Below are 20,281 nucleotides of genomic sequence, written 5' to 3'. Positions count from 1 at the left end.
CACTTAAATATTATGTGTAGTACGTAATTGTAAAAATTTTGTTTCAACTCTCCGTATTCAAGGATGTATTGGTAAATAATGTTTCAAATATATACCATATTTTCCAAAAAACATATCTCAAAAAAATGTTTTCTTACTGAGCTAGAAAATGAGTTACTATTACTTCTTAATTCTCAAACAATAAGTTACTAAAAAAATATATTTTTAAAAGTTATGCATATCAATGAATAATAATCTAAGCACACTCATAATAGATGATAAAATGATATACTCATTGCCAACCATTTATCGTGTGTTTATAAAATTGATATTATTTCATGTATGCCGATTTCTTAATAATTATTGTTATGAATAAACGTTCCAATAGTCAATACATCTCTGTTAGTAGGTACTTCTATTCAACTGTATGATCAAAAAAATGAATTCAAATTAAAAGAAAACAATTAATAAGTGAAAAATTGAAACAAGCCTTAAATATATTTTGTACATTTTTAGTTCGTACAAATTATACAATGAAGTGTGAAAATTCAAAATAATAATACACTGCTTAGTACCTAGACTATAATAACGTATAGTTGTAAAAATTAGTCGTTGATTAATCATTGTTAATATAATATAATGGTATATCAATATACAATCAAATTCTAATATATATTGTGAAAATATTAAATTGAAATAATATTAATATATCATTTATATTTTAGGACCTCCTGGTTTAAAAGGAATACAAGGCATGCCAGGACAACCCGGAAATGTAGGATTTATGGGAATACCTGGAATTAAAGGCAGTGTGTTCATATAAGAATATAATATAAATCATTATAATATACATACATAGATAAGTAGGTGCATAAGTTAAGTGAACTAATACCTATTTTAATAATATTATCATAGTTTTATATGTACTTATGTCATTGTTTTAAAATATAGAATATGTATACACTATACATATATATATATCCATTTAATATTTTGTATGAATATTTTACTTTAACTATAGGGCAAAAAAGGAGAAATCGGAGAGTCGTTATATTATAATGAGACTCAAATTAGAGGAATGCCTGGGGATGATGGGCTTCAAGGATTACAAGGCAAGTTCAAACGAATAATAACATTCAACTTTTTAGACTTTGTCAAAGCATAATATTTAATAATTTATAAATATTAATATTTAAAAACTGTAAATTATATGCCTACTGAAGATATCTAATCAAATATTTATAAAACAGGGTTACGTGGACAACCTGGTGATGCTGGATTCTATGGACGTAATGGTTTACAAGGAAAACGTGGTGATGTTGGTTTCTCTGGCTTACCTGGAATCAGAGGTATAATATTTCCATCGTAATTTTATTAGAATCCATATGACTTTTATACAATTATTAACCAAATATATAAATGTTAATACGTCTATCATTTTCTATACAGGTCTAAAAGGTCCCAAAGGACAAAAGGGAAGACAAGGAATCCCAGGAAAATATGGTCCGACAGGATATCCTGGTAACGCATGACATCAATAATAAGATTTTAATAATAGTTATTAAATCATAAATTATTATTCTTAGAATAAAACAATGTTGTAATATAATTTAATTTATCACTTATTACCAATTTACTTTTGGTTTTTGTAACAGGTCGCCCTGGATTGGCAGGTATTGATGCTCTGCCAATGAAACCACCACCTCACCAAGGTAATTTCTTCACGTATCATTCTCAAACGGATATTATTCCAACATGTCCAAAGAATACTGTTCAACTCTGGTCGGGTTATTCACTTTTACATTTCATGGGTAATGCCAAAGCACACGGGCAAGATTTAGGTAAGCAAAAAAACGAAAATTGTATTATAATGGTTTTTAGTTATTATTTTTTTCGCGCATAATATTTCCATGTATTTGTATTAAAATTTAAGGTGCACCGGGTAGTTGTTTGAGAAAATTCAATACAATGCCATTCTTATTCTGTGACGTAAACGAAGTATGTAATTATGGGAGTAGAAACGATTACAGTTATTGGCTAAGCACACCAGAACCAATGCCTTTAATGATGACACCAATTTTAGGTTCTGATATTTCAAAATTCATATCAAGGTATAAAACAGATATCAAAAATATGCTTATTTTTCATATATTATTCAATATACATTTTAATATCTAAAAAAAATAATGTGTTTTATATTGTTCTAAAAGATGTTCAGTGTGTGAAGCTCCTACAAAAGTAATTGCAGTGCACAGTCAATCAATGGCCATACCTGAATGTCCAAATGGTTGGAGTGAGTTGTGGATTGGATACAGTTTTATCATGGTAAGTAAAATAAAAATTATATTTATTTTTAGCTCAATGCATTATACAGTGAAATAAAAAGTTTTATTCATAAATGCATTTTGTTTATAAGGATATTATGGTTATATCTATTTTATTTTCATTTCAAATAATATTTAATACCAATATGGCTATAATCATAGGTTATTATTTTCATGTTTTATATTATATCTATGTTTCACAAACTAAATTACCAACTATTAAACAATTTTAAACACGCCATCGACATGTCGATGTGACATTATTTTATATACTTAACCAGCATGCAACAAATATAATGTAGCTATTGGTTTTCGTTTTTTCAGCATACCGATTCCGGTGCTGATGGTGGTGGCCAATCGTTGGTCAGCCCAGGTTCGTGCTTGGAAGAGTTTAGACCAAGACCCTTTATTGAGTGCCATGGAATAGGACGCTGTAATTTCTACACTACCGCTTACTCATATTGGTTGTCTACAATCGAAGATCGAGATATGTTCAGGAAGCCTCGACCCCAAACACTCAAACAAAATACATTGCAAACGCGTATTAGCAGGTGCTCGGTGTGTCTGAGAAACCGATATTAAGCCGACAATCAATTTGTAATAAGCAATATTCACTTTTAATTTTTTTTCATTATTAATACTTCTTTATACAAATATTCTGATACTTATAATATTTTATTAAACATTAAACATAAAATCGATGTGTTCTGTTAGGCAACAAGTCATTAGTATTTATATTTTTTGAATCATTAATAAATATATATATATAATATTATTCGTATTTATAGCATTGTGATTTACAACATTTATTTTGAAACAATTTATGTAATTTAAATGATAATTATATATTTATATATAAACTAATTATTGTTGTCATTAATTGTATGAAAGAATCATTTATGGTAAACTACTATGATTCAGTAATTTTTAATTGTATTTTTATCTTATATTAACCAGTAAAATATAGTTATAATATAGTAAAAATATGTTAAATTATTTTTATTTACAGAATATTTTTGATATAAACACTTATTTTTAGATTTAAAAATTTAATGAAATGTATAAAAAAAATACCATATAACAAAATTATTAAAACACTACAATATCCAATCTTTGTTTCCTGCATCATTTTATTGGTTTATGCTTGTGTGTCTACAATCTAAACTCGTAATGATTGATTTACACTTAAAGGCTATTTAAAAAAAAATGTATACTATAAAAATAATGTTGGGACAAAACGGTAGGTAATAAATAATTTAAATTAACACATTATTATACTTAATTTGGATGTTAAACGATGTTTTTCATAACTTCAAAGGTGAAACTCAATACTAAACTAAATTGTTTCCAAAACATTGTTTCATTGCAATTCTGCCATGGAACTCGAAAACACCGTTTTACAAGTTCAAAGCGGAACCTTTGGTTACGTCACGAGGCAATGTTATGTATTAATAGAAATAGCTTATATTTTATCTTATATGTATAATCGGAGTAACCAATGAAACCAATGTAAAAAATTCACTTGTCAAATGTATATGTTGTATTATATTACTATGCAATGTACATACCAAATATTAAAAAAACATTCAAGATGTTTACCACATTAACAATTTAATAACAATATTATATTACAAAATATTCATAATAACTTATTATTTATTTTTATTTATACTAATAGTGTAGTGTATTTTATAATTATGTGGACACAAATTAATGATTTGGTAGGTAAACGTACTGAAATCAATATGACGTCTCAGTATATTTCCAATTTATCATTTTAAAATAAGTAAAAGTACATACTTGACGATTCATACATAATTACTAGAACCATTCATTACAATATACAATATTAACGCACAAGTCATAAAATTATTTTAATATAACAAATATTAAATAATAATAATAATAATACGATAATATCTATATGACGACAGTAGTACGGGCGTATAAAATAACCGGAATATTGAAAATGAATTCTCACTGAAATCTATAATTAAATATTTTTTAAACCGGAACTGTTGTTTAGAGCAAATAGTTTTTACCAAATAACTTGATATTTTCAAAATTTACCAATGCATAATGATAATGAATAGCTATGATAGTTTTGATAACTTATTAAGTTATAAAACCGTTTTGCCAGTTACATTAAAATTGATGGTTATAAATTCTACCCAAAATGAGTAAGTAAAATAAAACTGTGTTAATGATAATAATTTTAAATGTATGAATGTTTTAATTTTAAAGAACAATAAAATTAATTATTATTTTCTAACAATATTAATTTTTACCCACACTCAGATTTATAAAATTTAGCCATAATTTTATCCTATACTTACATGTCCCAACGTGCTACCTAAGTACGACTGTGGAATATTAAAAAATATTTTATTAGTTTTCTTGAAAAATTCTTCTATAATAAAATAGAATTGCAGTGAATAAGGTAAATTTTGGTTCGCATAAAAATCTTTGATGCATTTGTAGATAATCAAATCATATGAGTATTATCGGTATATAATAAAACATAATTATTCTCGATAATCTCTAGTGCGTTTAAATCATTGCTGCGCACAAAAGAGTTCTTAAAATTGTTAACTTAAATTGAATTTATAGTTTGTGTGGAAATCATGGTTAATACCAAATTAGTTACCTCACTTACCATTTTGCATCTACTTTTCTATTCTACTAATTGAATTCATCACCATTTGGTTTTAAGCTATTATTTACTATATCAATTTGTAATTATTACAATATCGGGTATACCCAATAGTATTATGTTTCAGTTTTCAATATTGTTTTAAATTTAAAAGACGTCCAGAATAATTTTACCAGTTATTTCCTAGTTTTATCTATATTTTATATGATATTTGTAAGTCCTCGCGGTCTTTAGCCCATTTCAGAATAAATCTAAGTACTAACAGTTACACCAGCTTTACATAAACATCACAGTAGCGTAAGATTAGAGTACGAAGTTGTAAATTCTACTAACGTCAATCACAATGTAGACAAATTTAACAGATTAGTAGGAACCTCCGTAGAATTAAAAAAAATGATTCTGATACCGAACCACTACTGAAACTGTTTTTCAGATGAAAAAGTACATCTAAATCTTAAATAAAAATCAATTCAGCTTATTATGTTTTAAAAAGTCGAATTCCAAACTGGAACTAATTTGGTCAACTCACGAATTCGAATACATTTAAATCGTATCTAAAAAATTTTCGTGATGGAATTTACCGTGGACCTTCTTTTACCTACTCATATTGGGTAGAATTAACATACATTCATAAATGAATCGTATCGAAACTGATTGATATACTTTGCAATAAAAACTGAAATTTTGAAGAGCCGAGGAACCGAACCGGTAACTAAACGGGCCCAGTCCCCGACGCGATTCTGCCAAACATGTTATAATAACATTATTGATATTAAATACGCGTATACTATACATTAAATGATTTTTGTGGTACGGTTTCGGGAGAGGACGTAGAGCGGACCGCGCCGCCTCACCCCCTCACATATACGACGGTTTGATCTTGTATGACCGTTTCCAGATCTCGCACAGGCACACGGTCGAGTGAAACCTGTAGAATATGGCCAGTGGCATGGATACGTGCGTGATGATGGTCCACGCCCACAGGCCGTAGAAGTGAAGCTGTATGGGGTGCGAGTCGGCCCGGGACTTTTCCAGCGTGTTGATTGCCCACATGGCTAAGTTGCTGACCAACAGGAACGTGACGATCTCCCTGCCGGGTTTCTTGCGTATCTGGTCGGGAGTTACGCACGACCGCCGGGACGCGTCTAGTATGAACACCGTCTGGCAAAACGTCTGCACCAGCGACGCGGACGCGGTGATCAGCACCAGTATCGTGTTGTTCTCCTCGGTGAAGTGACCGCTGATTATCGTGAACGTGCTGTATATGAACGTACCCGTCTGTGCACCCACCAGTAGTATGTTGTCCAGCTCGAGGTTCCGCAGACCGTCGAACTTCAGCTGCCTGACCTGCGATGACGTCGGGCACATTATTTACGTTTTACGACATGATATAGATACAGTGTACACGACTTGAGTCATTATCATATACACTTGGTTACTGGTTAGGTTTATTTGGAAACCCTTGGCTCAAAATATGAGCAACTGTATTTGGACCCTCGATCTAGTTTAAGAGAAAAACTATTGATGTGTTCTAAATTAAAACCTCAGGTCATTAATAAATACATGAGTAATTATAGAGTTATCACAGCGTAATATCGCAAGTCACATGCACGTAACTAATCTTTATCGACATTTTTGTTCTAAGGCAATAACAAAATACATCTATTTAAATATGATGTACACTTACTTTAAAAAGTAAATTTTATCATTAAAAATATTTTTGACGTGATGTTTGGCAACGCAAAAATATAAGATGATTACAAATATTGATAGCTACTATTAAAAATATTTTTAAATACTTCTTTAGCTCTTTGTAAATTCGCTTCTTTAATGAAAAAAGACCGACCATCGTGTATGCTTTAATAATATCTCTAAATCGACATGTTGATATTTTTAATTGTTATGAATTTATAGTATTAATCAAAAACTCTAATAGTTTTGTCGCTATGTTATAGTAAATAACGATAATAAATATTTAATAATTCATTAATTCCACAACATTTTACCACCACCACCAAGTGAACACACACGAGCATTTTTTGTTTAATATATTTTTTTTTTTATAATAATTGATACAATTAATGCAATATGTATATATGTATAGCGTTAATAATTAAAATATCATTGTTAGTTTTGAAATGTTCGTCATATCGCTAGTACAGTACAAAAAATCGCGACCAATCGTTTTATTATTTTCGTTTTTGTAAGAATTTATTGTCCAATGTTTTTGTTATATAATTTAAGTATAAATAGTAAAATATACGCTTGAATAATGGTACTATTTAATTGTTAGCCAGCTCAAATAGCTCGAGTTTAAAGTATGATAGAATATACTATACAAGGTACACCTACCTATGTGTACAAATCGCTAGATTTATGAACTTATTATTACGTGTTTAATATTATACTATTCGCTCGCATCAAACAACCAGTTGTTGTTGTTGACATGTTATCATCACGAACACAAAAATTATTGAAACTATTAAGTTGCCGTCAATTCAACGGAAAAATATTTTCCTAAAAACGTCAAAAACTATCTAAAAATGATCGTTACGGTTTGTCGGACGTCGGGACAACCGGGGAACTCGATTACGCATTGTACGTAGGTACGTCGTCGTCACGCACGCAATCGTTTCTATACACAAGTCCCGCGCGCGTGGAAACCTAAAACCGAAAAACGTTCACCGAGTTTTGAAAACCTATAGCGAAACGTAATCCGCGCTATTTGCGGACGCGCGTACGAGACCGAAAAACGTAGTTCGGTGTGCTATTAATTATTCTGTCACGTATTATTGTGGGGTACGGACCTGCATCATGCCGACAATGGTGGCAAGCGTGGTCATGCCGTACAGCGACAGCTCGCAGACGTTCACCTCCATGACGGCGAACGTGATGAGCTCCGGGCGAGAGATGAGCACGAAGAACAGTATCAGCGAGATGATGGTGAGCACCAGGAACAGTATGCCGACGAACAGGCCCTTGTGCGCCTGCGCGCAGTCCACCGAGTAGTAGTGCGGCGACTTCCGGTAGTGCGTGATCTGCGCCAGGTTCTCGCACCGTTCCGCCTTCCGCTGCCGGTACACGTCCGCGTGCACCCGGCTGATGTTCTTCCACATCACGTACAGTATGGCCGCGCATATCAGACTGTACTCGATCGTGCACGGGAACAGGAACGGGCTGGCGTTTTGCACCAGCGACCCGATGATGTTCGTCCGGCGGCACTCGTAGATGTGGTGCGGGCCCGCGTTGATGCTGCGCCGCAACCGTTCGGCCACCGACGACATAACGGACGCCGGTGACTGCGTCGTGGTGGTCGTCCACTTTTTGAACACTGCACAAATGCGTAGAGTCAACACGTCCGAAGAAGTTTTGTGGATAAGTTATATAAATAAAAAAAAAAAAAAACGGTTATCGTGACTTATAAACATCTTCTTTGGTCAGGTCTCTCGGTCGTCCGAGCGACCGAAAAAGCACATGTGTACATGGTCATCGATTAATATAATATTGTAAGTATAAATACCGCGATGCAGGACGAAAAACAGATAAAATATTTTATGAGGACGTTCCTTCGTTCTTTTTTTTTTTAATTAAAATAATTGTTTGTCTGCGGAACTTGTAAAAAATAGCGACTTCATTTAAACTAAGTAAAAGAAACTCGTTTTTCTAAAGAGTGGACCGAGAGAGAAATTTGTGCTGTTGGACCAGATTATCCAGAGCATAATCAACCCTAACCACCAGTATCAAAAATACACGCAATACGACTATTATAATACGTACATTATTCGGTATAGTCGTTTTAAAATGATGCGTTTACTAACGAATAGTATTACATTTTTATTGATATAGGTTAATATTGGATTTGAATGTAAAATATTAAAAAAAAATTTTAATATATTTTTTTCAATACCTACTTAATTTATGAGAACTTGATTTGCAAAGGGGCTTGGCATGGTTTTGTGGGATACAAGTTCAGACCAGTGGTATCTATTGTATTAACAGAAAACCTAAGATATTAAGTGGACGTCAACACCTGTTTATTAAGGGGTTTTATATCGACGACTTTATAAAAATTCACCAGTTAAATACATCTAAATATAATATAATACTTCAATACTAATTTAGAGTAAATTTTGTATTAAGTAAGACACCCGATGGTAAAATACTTGTGCTGTTATAAGTATAAACATGTAAACATGTATATCGATTTTATAAACTTACGTGAAAAATGATTTGGTTGTTTATCGACACCGATAGAATTGTCCGCAGGATTGTAAAAAGTTAGTATTTCGTGTTTGGTTTCTTGTACGAGTACATTGAGCCATACTGATAGATTAGTGCCGATCATGTGCATGAGTCCAAATTTTGCCAATACTCGGTGACGTGTCACTTTCATTTGTTGCTGAAAACAGACAAAAACTTAGAAAACAAAATATCATCAATATTGTACTATTTGATTCAGTAAAAATAATACTAAGAAAACAGATTTTCAACTTCCAATAATTGATTATAATGTAATTTTCAATATACTTAACTTTTTCCACAATATAAAATATTGGTTCAAATTTTTATCATAGATTTAAAATAAAACATCGTTTGTTTTTTTTTTTTTTTAATGTATAATATTATATTTTTATACAATTTTTAGTAATGATATGAATAAAATTATTACAGTTAAACAAAAAATAGTAAAATATTAATTTTTTTTAAGTAACAAAAAATGTATTTAAAATAAATTGAAACGTTTATAAATAGTTTTTTTTTTATTATTTATTAATAAACTATTATTTTATTTGAATATTGTATTTGGTTTTTTAATATTTTTTATTTTAAATTATAAATTATACAAGAATGTATTGATTTTACAATAATGTAAGTGTGTTTCTTCTGTCTGTCACACCTTTAGGGGCAGTAAAAATTGTAAAAAAAAGGAGGTGGTTTCAGGTAGAAAATTGAATTTATTTGGTACTTTGAAAATAAGTAAAATATTCCTGAAAATAAATTTTATAATTAACAAAAACAAAAAAAAAAAAGGACGAACAAGTATGAGCCGCTCTGTTGTACATTAGGTGTTGAGTGAGTCACTATTATAAATTTATTAAATTTAAATTCAATGATTTTCGTTTTAAATTTAAACACTTATAAATAAATATTGTAAATAAATTTCAATATTTTTTTAATGGTCAAATTATAAATTATAAGGAGTCTTATATTCAATTTCCAAGTATTTTTCACCAAAGAACAACGTTTTATCAACATATAATAAAAAATAAGTAAAAAAATGTTTAATTTAAAATATCTATAAATAGCTCAAATACTAAATCAAAAATTATATTTTTATTATTATTATAATTATATCATGTGCAAAAATAATCATATAATAATTTCGTGAAAATTTCAAATGTCTGCAATTTTCGAGTAAAATAAAAAAAAAAAAACAAAATCGATTTAGTCAAAGACTAAATTTACATAAAAATTCTTGTTTTTCTTGATTTTTTCTCAATTATTTTGAAAAACATTGAGAATATATAATTTTGACCTCTTAAAGTACAAACTAAATCTAATTTTCAATCTTTAACCACCCTCAAAGTTTAAAATCGAAGCATTATATCGACTACATGTTGTGTGTATAAGCTTAACAACAACAAAAATAAGTAAATAAATAAATAAAATACATTATAAAATCACTACATCCATCACTCCGCTTTTATTTATGAATAAAATTTATTAAATCAACTTTCCATAGTACTAATAATAAAATAAATTACTTAATTAAAAACATCTAAAATAATATCATACAATATACTTAATAAAATAGACAGACCATATTTTTCAACGAATCATTTTCGTGTACAACGAATTCAAATTTAACACAAACATTACTGTTACTTCTTCGATGACAAAAATTACTACATAGAGAAGAGGTTCCCTGATTTCTCCCTTTTATAAATATAAACAGTTATTCCTTTTATCGAATTTTAACTTTTTATTGAAAAAAATTAAAAATGTTCGTATTTTTGAAAATTAACTTTTATTTTTGTTAAAAATGTATTGATTATTTATGTATACTTTTTAAAAAAAATGTAAAACGAGAATATTTATTATTTTTTTCAATTAATATTAGCTTCATTTATAAACTAAATTATTACCAATAATATTTTTCCAAATTATATCTAGCTATTTTTAACACTATATTATAACAGAATTATACTTAGATTCGTTTTAAAATATAGCGTTATAGTTTATATACATAACTACGCATTTAAATCCGACTAATACAATGTGTTGTAGTTATAAATATAAATACTTATATTATATCTACTCAATTATCATAACATTCAATCGAAATACACTTTAATAAATACATAAACTTTACTCAATTGTTAGCATAATTGTATATATATATATTTAAATAAGAATCATTAATATGTATTTAATAAGATTTCCATGCAAAAATACGTGCATTTATTTTTCAAGTAATTAATTTACAACAATTATACTTCATACATCTATAGCAAACAAAAATCTTACCTCGTCATTTAAAAATATAAAGTACATCTGTATAAATATGAATGCCATTCTTGTAGCCGGCGTGAGCACTAGAAGCACATTATGACATTTAGTCGCCGGTTCGAGTTCGAAGTATTGACCGAATTCCAGACCCGAATAAATCATACTACCTATGCCGAAAGCTAAAAACCAAAAAGATCAAAAAATAAATTATTTAATTAAACTCATATTATCTTATAAACTCATATAGTTTGAAACTTCAACAAAATCAAGTAGAAAATTTAATAGTACAATATCAAAGTTATATTTTATAACCAATCTTAAAAAAAAAAAAAATGACGAATATAATACACACAAATATAAATACATGATATAAAATTGAATATTATTAACGTTTAAAATTTGTATTTTTTTTTTCGAATTAAAAATAATACATTGAAGGTTATAGATCATGACACTAAAAATAATTATAATAATTGTTATATCGAAGTATAAAATTTGTGAAATTTTTTTGACTAAAAACTGTATATTATGATAATAATCATTGATGAACTATTAATAACTCTTTCAGTTTTATTAATAGATTATTTACAAAGAACAAATAAGTAATACATTATAATTAATAAAATATCTAAAGATAAACTTATAAAACGTTTATTAAATATTCAAATAAGTACGCAATATTGTAATTTGTATAATGTATTGTGCATTTATGTATAGAATATTTTTATCATAATTTTCGCTTAAATAAGTGTTTGCTTTAATTACTACAGTAGTTTTACATTTAAAAATGAAATATTTATATATGCATATAATATTTATAATATAAAGAAAAATGTCAAAAAAATTAATTTTATGACATTTTAGAACCCTAAAATGAATATGCGGATAATTAAATTTAATGTAGACATCAGATAGGTTGTCACGGCAACAACGGCTATGTCAACAAGTCTATATGTTGTAAATGTAGTCCAAACTAGTCGTGGTATGTGTCACGCAGCATCAAGTTTTTTTGTTATCACTTTGTTTGTTTACTAACTAATAAAATCTATACTTGTTACTATAAAAAAAGTCTTAAAAAGAATATTTGCTTTTTAATTAATAGCGTAATACCAGTTTTAAAAGATTTTGTTTATATAATACATATGGCAATAACATTCAAATATGTAGAACCCTTTGCTTTCTTTTTATTTACAAAGCCGCCATCATACCAATTTATCTAACTCATTCTGTACTAACTTATATATTAATTTAAACTTATAATTATTTTCAACAATCTTTTTTCGTGAACTAAATATCAAAGTTCATTTTATGGCAAAGAAAAAGAGGAACGGTTAATCAACGTAGCATTGTGGCCAGTAAATAATAATTTTTGCAAAAATAATATGATAATATAGTGTGATAAATCATACAGAAATTAGTATGTTCAACCTACCAACGGCACCCATTCTCAGATAAAAACTTCCGTAATGCTGAAATGTAGACGGTAACACGAGGTGAGACGATTGTCTCCGAGCTTTCGAAACGTGCGATGCCCAATGGTCCATTTCGACGCCAGCGGTATTCGTAAATTCGTCATCGTTGTCTTCGTAATATTCCGAGTCTCCATCGCTATTTTCCGAACCACTTCCGGATAAGGAATCGCTTACTGAATTATCTATACATACGTGGTATTCGCGTTACGATAACAGTAAATAATAACTAATCAACTAATGATATAGTATGTATTTCAACACGGTTAGGTTAGATCAAGTTACTTACTGAAGTTATTGTTGACTGGTGTCATCGTGGGCTTACCCTTAAGCAGCATCGCGTACATATAAAAAAGAAACGCCATACTTCCGAAATAAAGGTACAAATAATAACCCTGAAGACCAAAAATAAAGTATTGAAAATACGTATAAAATAAATTACAACAAAATATGAGACAATTGAAAACGTCACCTCATAAAATGAATGAGGAATGTGAGTAGATATCACTTCAGACATCGGAAAAGCTATGCCCATGACGACCAATAATTTACCATATAGAGCAGACAGAGTCGTAGCAAGAGCTTGCCTGTACATTTTAATAAAAAAAACATATTACTTGCAATAAATTGAAAATATACAAATACATCGAATTCACTTAGTAATACGAGTAGATCCCAAGTTTCAATTAAATTCTAACACAAAAATTAGTTGTTATTATATCTACAAAAACTTTTACTACATAATTACCTATTATTGTACAAGTTCTATTGAATACATATCAATTTATTTTGATTTTCTATTTTTAATAAATGAAAAAACAATTTTGATTTGAAATCTATAAATATTTATGGTATGCAATTTATTTGTTTTCTTTATTTCTATACAAATAATAAATTTGATCACAGTAATAAATAGATAACTAACAATTGCAAGTAGTTACAAAAGTCTATACGTCTTACGTTATAAACTTTGATAAGTTGGAAACAACAAATATTTCATATCAATTTTAATTTAAAAGATATCTGCGACATTATATTTTTGTACATTTTTGGACGTCATATAAATAATAGAAACATACAATGTAAAATTTTTAAAAATATTTTAAAATTAAAAAAAAATTTATATAAAATGTATTACTACGATCAGGTTAAGATTTCAGTAAAAATTTGTCAATACTTCTTAAAATAATCACGAATTACAAAAAAATAAAAATATATTATATAAAAATTTATTAAAATAATTACTCATAAATTTGAATTCGACATTAAAATAATACGCCTGATAATTGTAATGTGTTATTTTTTTTAAAAATTCACTAAAAATATAATTGTTTTTCAAAATGTAATTTAATAAACTACCTTTGTATACTTACGCTCCCATTTTTCTCCAGGTATTATGTAACTCTTCAATTGTCATTGAATCCCTTTTCATTTGATGAGGTAATTTTTTTACGGAAGTGCTCAGTGTAGACAAATGCTTTGCTGTTGACATCCTAATCAAAATAAAACAATGTGTTAATTAATGTTCTATTGACGACTATTGTATTATGCTAGCTAGTAGCTAAGTTTGATTTAGTTTACAGAATCAAAATGAATGAACTATATTGTATACGTCAATTAAAAAAAAAAAAAAATTACTTATTTAAAATATATTACACATCGGGAGAGTGGAAAATATACTTTAATAAAGCTTAACTGTTAGTATGTTTAATATTTAAATTTAAAATCGTCCATCGTGCACTTATATAATATTATATAATTTGTATTATAAATATATGACGATCTATTGAAATAAATACCAGTAAATTCAACTTTACCTATCTAATTACTTTTTAGTATATTTACCGTGTAATTAATCGTCATTATAAATTATGAATTATGAAATTATAATCCATTTATTACGCATTATACAGGCTGCTGGCTGTATAGTTACTTGATAGTTTGACACTTGGAGATTAACAAAAATTGTTAATAATGTATTATTTATAAAATAGTTTTGTAAAAAATAAACTGCACTTTTCTGTTTGACTTTTTTTGATAAAATTATTGTCAAATTTTGTATTTCCTTAATTGATTCAGAGTACAAAGATATTTTTACTGACTTACACAGCCATTAAAATTGCAAAAACTAATGTTTTCACATGACAATCTGGGTTAAAAATGGCTAACTTCAACCATATATAAATATTAAAAATTATGTATATTATTTTTTTTGTAACTAACTCATAAATCATAGGATTAATATTTAGCGATTTGTTGAACGGAACTCGACAGTTAAACCTTAATATTATGACGTTATATACTTACTCGAACAGTACAGAATTTGGCCTTGGTAAAATTTCATCCTTGTTTGGCGTGAATTCATTTGGGGGAGTAGAACTTATGACCTTTGCACTAATTAACGAAGGTGAAAATTCTGTTCCAGTAGGTTGATTAGACATTTCGCTGGTCCAACTGCCCATCGATGCATACAACAAGTTGTTAATATTACAAAGTATATACATCCATGTTTGATAATAAGATGATTTATTATAACATTTTCCGTATTTGATTAAAACTTTAAAAATTATTCATGTTCACTTACGTAACTAATACTAGTCGTGTTAAAAATATAATTACAGACTATGCCTATACTTTTTAAAATGTTTTTTAGTAGGAATATGTTTTTAATAAAAAAAACATAAAAATAACACAAATTAGTAAAAATAATAGCTATTTTTTTTTTTTTTTTGAAAAATAGCATTATAGAAAGCCAAAAATATTATTTCAATAATTTGTTTAAAAATAATAATATAATATAGACCAACGTTTTTCAGTGTGTTGCAAAACACTGGTATATCTGTAGATAAATTAAAATATATCACAAAGTACCTATATGAAATGAAACAAAATGTACAAAATTTTTTGTCATTTTTTTTGTTTTATTTTTTCTTTATTATTTTTAAATTTACGTTACAAATTAAAATTAAATATTATCTATTATTCACATTTTTATATCATTTATCACAAAGCATGAAATATTTTAATGTTGTGTCACTATAATACAAAGGTTAACATTGATATAAACTACAATATATACTATATATATATTTAAATATAGACCTACTATAAAAATTCTGGAAGTTCTTCATAATTTAATGTACTTATTTATCCAAAGAAAATAAAGGTGAAATGAAAAATATATAAATAAAAACTTAATTAGATAAATGTTCTAAAATAAATTATTTATCTGAAAACTAGATAAAATTTGTCCATGAACCACCATTTTGTGATCCATGGTATATCTAATAGTAATCTACAACTTATCTACATGGTTTTTTTTTTTTTGTTATTATTATTATTTTAGAATTTCCTGAGATAATTGGTAACACAAGCGTTAGGATGGCGATTTAGTCATTTAGTAGAGCAATTTACTGGAAACATATAATCAAGTAAAATAAAATGGAGTTTAAAAATAAAATAAATTAAATTAAATTAAGTAAATTTAAAAGAGTTTAATATTGCATTTTCCAAACCTACTATAACAATGTTGTCAAATGATAGATAATCATTTAAAAAAGAAATACAATTTGTTGAACTTGTACAACTAATTTGTTCAAGTCTTATTAAAATTAAAATGTCACATTTATGTTCTGAGTGCATTTAATGACGTCTATGGAAAAAATAAATACAATACACGTACACCGGATGTATTTAACACAACTACTAACCGGTTTTTATTCACTTATTATTCGTTAACGGATTGTATCAAAAATGCACTCGTCAAACAAAACACATACCTACTATCACAACCATTGATTATTTCATAATAAAAATTGTACCTATTAAGTATACATTATTATATTGTAAAAATTATTTGTCTACACATGCTATCTGCATAGTTACCATACGATTACAAAACGTATTATGATAATAACTAAAAATATGTTTATATTTATTTGGTATTTTAGTACCAGTTTAGATATTTTTGTTACTTAAATGAAATTTTGCACTTTATTGTGCTAACCATGATAATTTAAACTTAATATTTATATAGGTTTTTAAATTTGTAAGTTATGGAATCATATAACTTAACGATAATATTTTATTATTTTATTAAGTATTTTAAAAATTAAGCTTACAATCAATAAGTATAATACTCTACTTTAAAAGCCCGAACAATTTTAGAAGTATGTGTTTTCTCAAAAAATCACAGGCAATCATTTCAATACATATAATAATACAAACTGTTACATTATTACATCAACCGGTATAATTTAAATCATGTTCAGTGAACATTTTTTTTTCCTCCAAAAAAATTATAAACCACTACAGTCCAACAAATAATAATGTCAATTGGTCCAGTTTGTTGTGTCTCCTACTAAATATATTTATTTTTTTTGTATCAGTATAATGTAGGTAGTAACTATTAATAATATACTGTGATGATTTAAACGATTAAAATTATTACCACGGTCACTTAATTTTACCATTTTCATGCCAGCGCATGTTATTATCGAAGACAAGAAGTAATAATAATTAGTTACCTATTACCCTATTCATTCGCCTTACAGAGTGATTAAAACATCGTTCTTCGCGCACAATAGAGTTCATTATAGAAAATGCCGGAAGTCCTCGCATTTACATATTATTTTAGTACTATAACAACCTCGTATAGTCTGACAAATGATTATCAATCGATTGCAAATTTGGCTATAACTCATAACAATATACTTAATCCCAAGTGGTCATTCAATTTTGCATAAACATTACGTAATTTGTTAATGTACATAATTAACGTATAATATTATTCGCATCTACTCAAAGCAAATAATGCTAGTACCATTAAAGTAGTCAAGCATACCTGCCCATAATAGTAGTACGTATATCGTTAAATTAGCTAACGCTTGTATGCGAACAAAGTGAGCAATGATTGGAAACAGATATATAATATCATATTATAATATATAAGTACCGAGTAATAAGAACTAATACGTGTAAACACTAAAGAGTGTATTAACATTTAACATTTAATTTTTACCTACGAGTGCAGTTAAAGTAAAAGTATTAACATAGGTATAGTAATTACACGATTTGAAGTTATAAATATATTATACATCGTTCACATTGTACTCGTCTATAAATTAATTATTTATAGAATATATTGATTCACTCGTGTAAATTTGTAGAGGTGTTTTCGTCATAATGAATGATATAAGAAATATATATATATTCAGTAAAATATTTAGAATTCAAATAATACATTTTATCAAATGCGAAAAAAATTAAATGTCTTAATAATATTAAAAAAACCTTAACATTCGTTATTCGGAAAAATTCTTTGGTACTTAGATACAAAATATAATCACTCGTTTAAAAACACAGTGAAAAATAGTAAACAAATGGGTTAGGCGGTTACACATGAGATGCCTACTGGCTATAATATCATAGATACTTACTATACAAATCGTAATATTGTTATGTAATGTGAAAACAACCTTATAAGTCATAAGTTTAACATTTTCTATTTATTTAAATAGTTTGCATCATTTTGAGCCATAATTAATATGGAATTGTAACAGCGACAATATTTTCGAAACTATTTATGAAACATTTTTCGTCGAAAACTCGTCGGGCACATGTTTTTCGGTTGATATACAAAATTGAATATTTATTTGATTACGATAAGATGGACAAAACTATGTATACACCTCGTAGTATTCTTATTGTAGCTGGTATCAGAGTTATAACATGCGTACAAGCTAACGAAATATGACGTATAACTTACCTAACGTTTTCTTCGTCGGTCTTCATGACTTGCGAGTACCACAAAAACAAAACCGAAAACGATAAATGATTTTCGTTTCTTACCTACCAATCATATTATACACTATATGGTTATTATAATTATCAATAAAATGAAAGCTAATAAGAAAATATAGATGCTCCATCAACTTACTGTATTCGCAATAATTTAATAACAATATTATTGCGATAACCACCAGGACATCATTGTCTTGATATCGTTTACTTTTATGTTGTTACATATCATAATATTACCTACGCTGTATCGCGAGAACCGCATTCACCCGAGTGTAGGAAATCGTGATGTGTTGACGATTTGCCGACGGGATGAAAGGGCATCTAGTTCGCTGACACACACGCACACGACCTACACACGTAATAATAATAATAACACATTATTATTAAAAGCCGTGTTCAAATGAAAGGGGGATCTCCCCCACTCCTCGAAGTGTGATCCCTGCGGTGAAAAAAAATATTCCCGGTCAGACCGGCGTAAATAAATTGACGATTGCGCTAACAAACGCGACTACATTGCCCTACTACGCCAAAGACAATGATATTATTATATTATATTCTATTAAATACTGCAACACGATTTATGAGTTAACCGCGGAAGCCGACCGGAAGCGTCCGATACGGTGATACCCCCATGTTATGATGAAAAGTACGACGTAATCGCATAAGCGTTAGAAAGGGGAAGGAACTGGTCCCAAAATTTACTGGTAGCCCCCTCGAAATAAATTCACCTTCGAAATCGTATAATTTCAATTCTAAAATTAATATAATATATAATCTCACACAGTGCACATTGCACACTAAAATGCTGCACGCGATACGTATTCAACAACGCCAATGCCAACAATACAACAGTTGCCGTATTCAGTTTAAATTTAAAGTTTATGATATACTGCTGTATGTATTGTCTAATAATATAATATAAACCTTTTTAACAAATTCTTAAATTATAATACATCTGCCTATAATCTTATACGCCAGGAGAGTAAGGAAAAGTCTTTAACGGTTCCGAGATTTTATGTTCATAAAAACCTCGTTGCTCCCGACTTACTGTCGTTTACCACGATCACATAACTAACTATTATTATCGTCGTAAGTATAGCTCAAACATCTTGAAGTGAACTGATTACTAATCTATATCTATATAACCAAAAATTAATAATTTTATATCAAATTTCTTCATGTGTTAGTCGTTTTAAATCAGTCACAATCTTAACTGTAAAGCCGGGTCCACACTAGGATGAACATTGTTATATTGAACACTCTTGTTCAAAATATTTCCTGACTCGACGAACTAATACTACTGTGCTTTCAAATGATCGATGACAGTGATCGTAAACTTACACAAAAGATTTCCCGTTCGCATTATTTATTTTCATGTTAATACATGTATGATTATTTCGGTATGAACGTGTAATTGGTAGTTTTTTGAATACTTATTTAAAGTTTTATTATTTTTTTTTTTCAATAGAAATGACGAAGACAATAATTACTAATGCAGCTTTTATTTTCACATCTTTAGTTGGTGGTGATGAACAATTTTTGAA

The 20,281-nt window shown here is 28.3% G+C and overlaps 2 protein-coding genes across 6 annotated transcripts in view; one reads left to right on the top strand and one right to left on the bottom strand.

Annotated features, from left to right (window-relative positions):
• The window catches only part of LOC112592138 (collagen alpha-5(IV) chain-like), a 43,040-nt gene extending 39,941 nt beyond the window's left edge, over positions 1 to 3,099 (top strand). For 2 of the 4 annotated variants that reach the window (XM_025336126.1, XM_025336129.1), the window contains 8 exons: positions 705 to 784; positions 1,001 to 1,091; positions 1,230 to 1,328; positions 1,429 to 1,500; positions 1,635 to 1,820; positions 1,913 to 2,090; positions 2,190 to 2,304; positions 2,628 to 3,098. In XM_025336126.1, coding sequence (XP_025191911.1) covers positions 705 to 784; positions 1,001 to 1,091; positions 1,230 to 1,328; positions 1,429 to 1,500; positions 1,635 to 1,820; positions 1,913 to 2,090; positions 2,190 to 2,304; positions 2,628 to 2,885 — 1,079 coding nt within the window. In that variant the 3' untranslated portion in view covers positions 2,886 to 3,098. Of the gene's footprint in view, positions 1 to 704; positions 789 to 1,000; positions 1,092 to 1,229; positions 1,329 to 1,428; positions 1,501 to 1,634; positions 1,821 to 1,912; positions 2,091 to 2,189; positions 2,305 to 2,627 lie in introns of those variants that run through there. The other 2 variants (XM_025336127.1, XR_003114545.1) reach the window with 2 other exon arrangements.
• An 892-nt stretch (positions 3,100 to 3,991) lies between these two features.
• On the bottom strand, positions 3,992 to 19,078 carry LOC112592152 (proton channel OtopLc-like). Of its 2 annotated transcripts, none has more exons than XM_025336151.1 (11): positions 18,874 to 19,078; positions 18,703 to 18,785; positions 15,243 to 15,389; positions 14,309 to 14,428; positions 13,408 to 13,522; positions 13,225 to 13,330; positions 12,899 to 13,120; positions 11,485 to 11,645; positions 9,175 to 9,355; positions 7,764 to 8,287; positions 3,992 to 6,303 (listed from the first exon to the last, which is right to left on the bottom strand). In XM_025336151.1, the coding sequence occupies exons 2-11, from the start codon at positions 18,726 to 18,728 to the stop codon at positions 5,815 to 5,817; spliced, it is 2,091 nt and encodes a 696-aa protein (XP_025191936.1). In that variant the 5' UTR covers positions 18,729 to 18,785; positions 18,874 to 19,078; the 3' UTR covers positions 3,992 to 5,814. The 2 variants fall into 2 exon arrangements, with proteins under 2 accessions (XP_025191936.1, XP_025191935.1); XM_025336150.1 differs by having other exon boundaries at positions 5,815 to 6,303; positions 18,703 to 18,804.
• Positions 19,079 to 20,281: the final 1,203 nt, after the last annotated feature.

The sequence above is a fragment of the Melanaphis sacchari genome, unplaced genomic scaffold (genome assembly GCF_002803265.2).
Source record: "Melanaphis sacchari strain LSU unplaced genomic scaffold, SCAv2.0 Contig159_pilon_pilon, whole genome shotgun sequence".
Classification (NCBI taxonomy): Eukaryota; Metazoa; Arthropoda; class Insecta; order Hemiptera; family Aphididae; genus Melanaphis; species Melanaphis sacchari.
Note: the sequence above shows the minus strand (reverse complement) of the source record. Positions and strands in the feature narration are given on the sequence as shown.